Source organism: Aplysia californica, unplaced genomic scaffold (genome assembly GCF_000002075.1).
Source record: "Aplysia californica isolate F4 #8 unplaced genomic scaffold, AplCal3.0 scaffold00040, whole genome shotgun sequence".
NCBI classification, from domain to species: Eukaryota; Metazoa; Mollusca; class Gastropoda; order Aplysiida; family Aplysiidae; genus Aplysia; species Aplysia californica.
Window position 1 is genome coordinate 2,175,969 of NW_004797310.1, and position 7,038 is coordinate 2,183,006.

A 7,038-nucleotide genomic window follows, 5' to 3' on the forward strand; every position below is an offset into this window, starting at 1 on the left:
AGAGAGAGAGAGAGAGAGAGAGAGAGATCAGTTCAGAGACAACAGACCTGTGTGGTTGGAGAACTGTACCGAGTTGATTGTGCTCACGTCATAGCCATGCAGCTGGGAGAGAGAGAAGAGAACAAGAATTAAAACATGATAACAAATAGCCCCTGGAAAAAAAATGACTCAAGAACACAACCTTGGCAACAAATATATTGAATTGAACATGTCAAAGAGCTTGCATGGTAAGGTATGTTATTTTATGTTATGGTGTGGTGTGGTGTGGTGTGGTGTGGTGTGGTGTGGTGTAATGAGGTGTAGTGTGGTGTGGTGTGGTGTGGTGTGGTGTGGTATGGTGTAATGAGGTGTAGTGTGGTGTGGTGTGAAGTGGTGTGGTGTAATGAGGTGTAGTGTGGTGTGGTGTGAAGTGGTGTGGTGTGAAGTGGTGTGGTGTAATGAGGTGTAGTGTGGTGTGGTGTGGTGTGGTAGGGTAGGGTATTTAGTTTTAGTAAGCATTTATGGCACTTGCAAACACAATTGGGTCATGTAAGTGCCGAAAAATAGAGGTGTTACAAGAGAGTAATAAACGAATAAGGAGACATAAGGACGACAGATGTTTGATAGGAAAGAAAGAGCAAACCACACCAGTGCACACGTAGACAACTCACACTTTAAAAAACAAAACCTGATTTTAGACAGGTTACAGCAGAAGGGAGTTTTTTAAAGTTTTAGTAAGAGTTTTGCGGCACTTGCAACACAATAAGGTCATATGAGTGCCGAAGATTAGAGACGTTACAAGAGAGTAACAAACATAAAAAAGAAGGAGGAGAGAAAAAGACGATAGTTGTTTAATAGGAAAGAAGGAGCAAACCACACCAGAGCATCCGCCAACCACCCACAGAAGGGAGCCATAATCACAGTAACAGAAGGGACTGGAGAAGTCAGAGCAAACACGTCCAGCTCAACGTTGGGCTTGCAAAGCACAAAAAAGGATTTTTTAAAAACCCGACATAATATTTTTTTTATGAGCAATCCTTAAAGGCGACAGAGTACAACTGGCACGTAGAATCGTAAAAAAAAAAAAATTATATACAGGTACACGGATGTCTGTTCACAACTAAATGACAGTCGTTCTCTTGGCATCACTCCAAAAAAACCACAAAAAAACAACCCAAAAAAAACAGCTTGATCTGTGTTCCATGCAGGCTTTACACTTCGGGAAGCTCACATTGTGATGTAATGTCTTTTTTCTCCTTTTCTTGTGTAAGTATCTTATGGCGTTTGTAACTGCATACGGTCATATGAACGCCCGGGACACATTGAGCATATTTTTCAGTTTGGTAGGAATTTATTTTGAACACACACACACACACACACACACACACACACACACACACACACACAAAGCCACACATCCACTGTTGACAGCTCGACGCTTTAAAAACGTAAACAAAATAATATCAACCTGGAATGGCTCTCTGTGACACCGAGACTGACACATTATTTACACAATCACGACAGCATTATGTCGTTTCGTTTCAGTAGAAGTTTTACAGCACTCGCAACTCCATACGGTCATATAAGCACCAAGGGGTGGATGTCCATAGAGAAGTCCTTACAGGGAATCAGGCTTACTCTGCTCACCTCTCTTGCTTCAACTTCAACAGCACTAAGTCTGCTTCGACTGTCAAGGCACCGTGGAAATACCGGGTCACAAGAGTGTGAAAAACATACAAAAGAAGTAGAGGAAATGACGATAGTGAGGATTAGGAAAGAAAGAAAAAAGCAGTTCCCTGTTGTAGTTCAGGCACAGTTATGAGCATGACATTGACGAATCAGCCCGTTTACAATTTTAATTCTACTGTGCATAAAAACGTGTATATGTTCCCCCTTTGGGAATGCCCTAAAGACACTTCAGTCAGTAGCACCGCCCCCGGGGGTGCATTATTTCGTGTCTTCACAGGTGGAGAAAAATTCGAAATAAAACCCACACCTTTTATGTCCATATCTAAAAGGCAATCACTCTAACAATGACAAAACACAAAACCAAGGGAGTCTGTCGGAGTAAAGAGAAGAACAACTGACACAACTCCGGGCCATTCACTGCCAGAAGAATATAGCGGGACAGATGGACAAAACAGGAAAGAATTAAAGTTGGAACGATCAGTTGCTCCCCAAAAGACTGATTTTAAAAAAAATATTTTTAAACGCACAAAAAACACGGGCCACTTTGTTCATATCAGGAAAGAAAAGATTTAAAACAAAACAGTTTTAGTAGAGGTTTTACGGCGCTCGCAACTGCATAAGGTCATTTGAGCGCCAGAAAAAAACAACCAAAAAAAAACAACCCAGCACAAAACCAGCAAACAAAAGATTAGAGTCTAAACAACTACTACGTTTATTGTCTCTTGTTTCTAAGTGAGGGTCTGGGAGCTCTGTCTTGTCCAAGTATACACAGACGTGACTGACAATGCATCTCGTCACTTGTCACGGCGTGCCATTTCTCTACGACACACACAGAGTGAACCATGGGTTAACGCTTCATTCCAATAATGAGAGCTCTAAAATGGAGTAACGTTATGATGGTTTAGACTTTGGACCTATCTTCAAAAGTGGGGCAGGCCCAAAGCGAACTTGCGGGCCGGACCCATTCACCATTTCCACATTTCCTAAGTTTCGTTGTCATAATATTTGATATTTTTATCGCCTTGTTTGATTCATGGAGCCCCCACCCACCCACCGTTTCGCAAGTTTCCTTCTTATATTAGCGGTTTTTAACGCCCTACTTGAGCCAGAGGCCTTTTCGAGGAAGACAGAAACAAGTACAGTATTAAGTATTTTAAAAAATTGAGTTTGAGGTGAGTAAAGAGAAGCCCGTCGACACATAAAGCCATACAGTGCAGGGAAAAAGCAAGACATAGACAGATATGTCTGAGCATAGATGGTCGCTTTTAAAGACAAGTGGGCTATCCGAAAATTGCTGTTTTGAGAAAATCGAAGCTTAAGTTTTTGCCCCCTTGTTCAGTTTCTTAAAAAACAAAACAAGTAGAGTTTTCTCTATAACCAAACAAATATACACTCCGATGAAACCAAACTTCACCTATAGGTAGGGCTAAGCCCACTTTTGGTGTAGGTCAAGATTTCTGGAAACCTCCGAAATCTGGGTTAGCCCATTTGTCCTTGAAAGCGACCAGATATTCCCGGGAGGGGGGGGGGGCATCCTACTGTTTTTGTAACCGTACAAGTCTTACACCCCCGTTAACACAATCCTGATCATTAGGGAGATAGGATGCTTCAATCTTGTCAGGCCAAGGCCAACCCAGGCTGAGAGAGATACAAAGTCCCAGCAGACAGACAGAGATACTCGATAAAACTTCTTCCCACACATAAAATCGAACTCACATCTCCTGTGTGCGAAGGCGACGTACCTAAACTCTACACCACCGACGCCAGGGTTTAACCTCATAAGTAGAACCAGACCCTTGTAAGAAGTCAAGGGGCGAGAAAACGAGGACATAACTATTTTTATAGTTGGTACCAAGGACTACTTTACTGTTGGTATAAAAAGAAGTGCGCGCCAAAGGCCACTTCGAACATGGAAAAGCAAAACAGACAGAGAGACAGACAGACAGACCGACAGCCACCAGCCAGAGGAAAATAAAAATCAGCAGAACCTACTAGTGACAGCCTCTAACCACCCACAAAGGACATAACCCACTCTGCATACAAACTCAACATAAATACATCTAACCACGTCCGAACAAGAAACATTCGTAGAATGACGCAGCAGTTTTGCACACACACCACTCTATCCTTGTATCTATTTTAGACCACAAATAAAAATGCAGAGCACGTATAACTGTCTAATGAATGAATAAAATGCCTCAGCTAAATTCTAGTAGTCATAACACGCACATATTATGTTGGTGAGGTTATACCATAGACGTGCATTATAATGAATGGGTCACAACTCGGTGGAATCAGGCGATCGCCGTCAGATTTTTGGGCATCTGAAGTAATTGGTATCATATTTATCGTCTTAAAGCTTATATTCATTTGTCTTGCTTTCGATGAAAAAAAATTATCCATCTTTCTAGAACAGAATAACTACTGAACGAGGAGGGTGTCGCCTGGTTTCAGAAGTAAAATTAGTGAGAAAAAAGTCCGACAATTCGGAAACTGAAAACACGGGAATCAAACTAACGGTTTCTTTTCCATATTTGCTGCATATTTTCATTACAGATGACGGCACCCGGCAAATGATATAACTTTTTCCAAGCGGGAACTCAACCTACGAGTAAGGCAAATAAGGAATTTCAATAGGCTGTGGCCACTGAAAACTACAGATGAGTAGGCTACTACATGTACTGCGAATGAGGGCGTCAAATCGCAAAATGACCACTACGAAACAACAGCATTCAAAGCTCCCCCCTCCCCAATGAGTGAATAAATAAATAAATAAATTAATTAATTAATTAACTAACTCATTAATTCAATCATCATCATCCGGTGCCTTGCCGACTGGCGTGGGCGATCATGGACCTCAACTTCACCCTGCCCTGCGCTGCAGCGATGGTGTCTGTTGTTCTTGCTGCTCCCGACCATGTTGTCATCTTGTCCAGTATCTTTTCCCTCTGTCTGCCTCTGCCTCTCTTTTCATCAAACTTTCCTGTTGTTACAATATTCTCTAATGCTGCTTTCCGCATTGTGTGTCCAAAGAAATTTGCCTGTCGTTTTCTTAAATTCGTGATAAGTTGTTTTCCATAATTTGCTTCAACCAGGTTGAAGCAAATTAATTAATACCCACAAAAACACACCAAAAAAACCCATCTCTAATGATACAAAAAAAACCAACAACAAAAACAATCATGCATCACTAACATGACCCCAACTCACCCCCCCAAAAAAACAACAACAACAACAACAAAACAACAACAACAAAACCCCACCCCAACTCACCAATTAATTATTATTAATTCATTAGGTATGACTCCCAGCAACTTAGACAGCAAGTCCAGTCAACAAAAAGGCTTTACAAAGAATTCCAATTTGGCTCGCTGATACAAAAGTGTCCTTTGAGTGGCATGATCCCTTCTAGTGCATAACCCAGTAGTTGTCCCGCTCAGACCAGGGGCAGGCAGCATGTGGCACGGAACGAACCGCGTCCGTCGCTGAAATGTCAGGAACCTTTCCTTGCGTCGGGCAAACCAATGATTCTGGGGCAAACCGTCAACATTTTTAGCAAGAGCAAACTCGTTCTAAGAGACAAGTGTTGTAACAGACGGGAATATTAGGCAGGACAGGGGGCTCTCGTGGCCTAGAGGTTAAGATGTTGGCCTCTCATTCAAAGGTCCCGGGTTCGAATCCGGGTAGCGACCGAAACATTTTCTTCTCTAAATTTGTCTCCTTTTACCTCATTTCCTGCTCTCTAGTAATGTTCTGTCGTCTGCTTTCGTCTCCTCTTTATGCCCCCACCCCCTCACCTCCTTTACCCCTTCTTCTGGGCTCCTAATTCTTTCAGCAGCCTTTCTACTACTCCTTCGCTTCTTCTTACTGCTGTCTTTCAGCCACACCCCTGATCTTCTGGTAGGAAAGATCTACACCAAGCATTCTCGAACAAGGGCGAAAAATCTTGGAGGACCCGTGTGCAAGTTATGCACGTTAAAGTAAAGATCCCTTGGTGTCTAAAATCGATAAGAGTAGGCTTCAGCCGCCACCCGGGCAAAATTCGAAATTTCCTACCAACTGAAAATATTAGATTTGTTCCGCGCGCTCATATGACCTTATGCAGTTGGGAACGCCGTTAAACACTTTACAAAAACAAACAATAGGCAGGACAATCTAGAACACAATCATTGACGCTTTTTTTTTTTTTTGGTCCCGTGTCCTGATTTTGGCGCCCATATTTGTTGGTTACGTAAAAATATAACGACATGGTGCAAATTGTTATGTTTTCCAGAAAAACGAAACAAGAAAAAGGGGAATTGTTTAGTCGGTGATGATTATATATGGTGACGATGATGATGCTCTGATGTTGAAAATAAAGTACATATTAGTCTTAGTGTTAAGTGTGTTTACTTTTTTTGCTTTGTTTGACGTTTACTCCAGATCCCCGCCAGGCTGTCCTGGGGAGGGGGGGGGGGGGACACAACTCTCATTCCCAAGTCCTCGCACAGAGTGACCAAAAATTTGAAAACAATTTGTCATCGTCATCCCTTGTATTTAATAAAAGTATGCCCAAAAATCACATGGGGGCCGCTTCTAAGTGATGACATTGACGCTTTTAGTTTTAGTAAGAGTTATACGGCACTTGCAACACAATAAGGTCATACAAGTACCGAAGAAGAGATGAGAATTACAAGAGAGTAACAAACATTTAAAAAAGGAGGAGAGATAAGCACGACAGATGTATGATAGGAAAGAAGGAGCAAGCCACACCAGAGCACCCGCCAACCTCTCACTGAATCATTGATGCTTGTGGTAGTGGTAGTGAAAAGTGCAAGATATCAGTTTGCTTTAAATAAACAATAAATGAATAAATAAATAACTAAATAAATTAAATAATTAATTAATTAATAGGGGCCTAAATAAATTACACTATGCAAATTGAAATCAGTCTAAACGAGCGATTTAAAAACACCTCTATTTCAACTTTTTTTTTCTCTATATTTCCAGACCGAAAAAATACATCTCCCAGTTCTAGTAACACACAAGCGCCACACATACAAACACACACTCATAAACGAACACACGTAAACACATGAACATGCGTGCAGAGTTTCAAAGGAAGAAAAAATCCAACACCCAAACAGGTAACTAATTAGTTTGTAAACTGTAATGAGTGCAAACAAACGAGTGTCAGCCTATAGTTCAACTGAATCTTTAGGTGGATCTTTTTTTCGTAGACTCAACACACCCCCTATTCTTTCTGCTGACAAATTAATGTACATTGTAATTCTGCCACACACACGCGGGCACGCACGCACACACACACACACACACACACACACACACACACACACACACACACACACACGAAGAGAGAGGGAGAAATAG

General features: G+C 41.6%; 1 protein-coding gene across 1 annotated transcript in view; it reads right to left on the reverse strand.

The window, feature by feature from the left end:
- LOC101846335 (pyridoxal kinase) overlaps positions 1-7,038 on the reverse strand; it is a 20,140-nt gene that overhangs the window by 8,324 nt on the left and 4,778 nt on the right. The window contains exon 2 of the mRNA XM_005092085.3: positions 48-102. Within this exon, the coding sequence (XP_005092142.1) occupies positions 48-102 (55 nt within the window). The remainder of the gene's footprint in view (positions 1-47; positions 103-7,038) is intronic.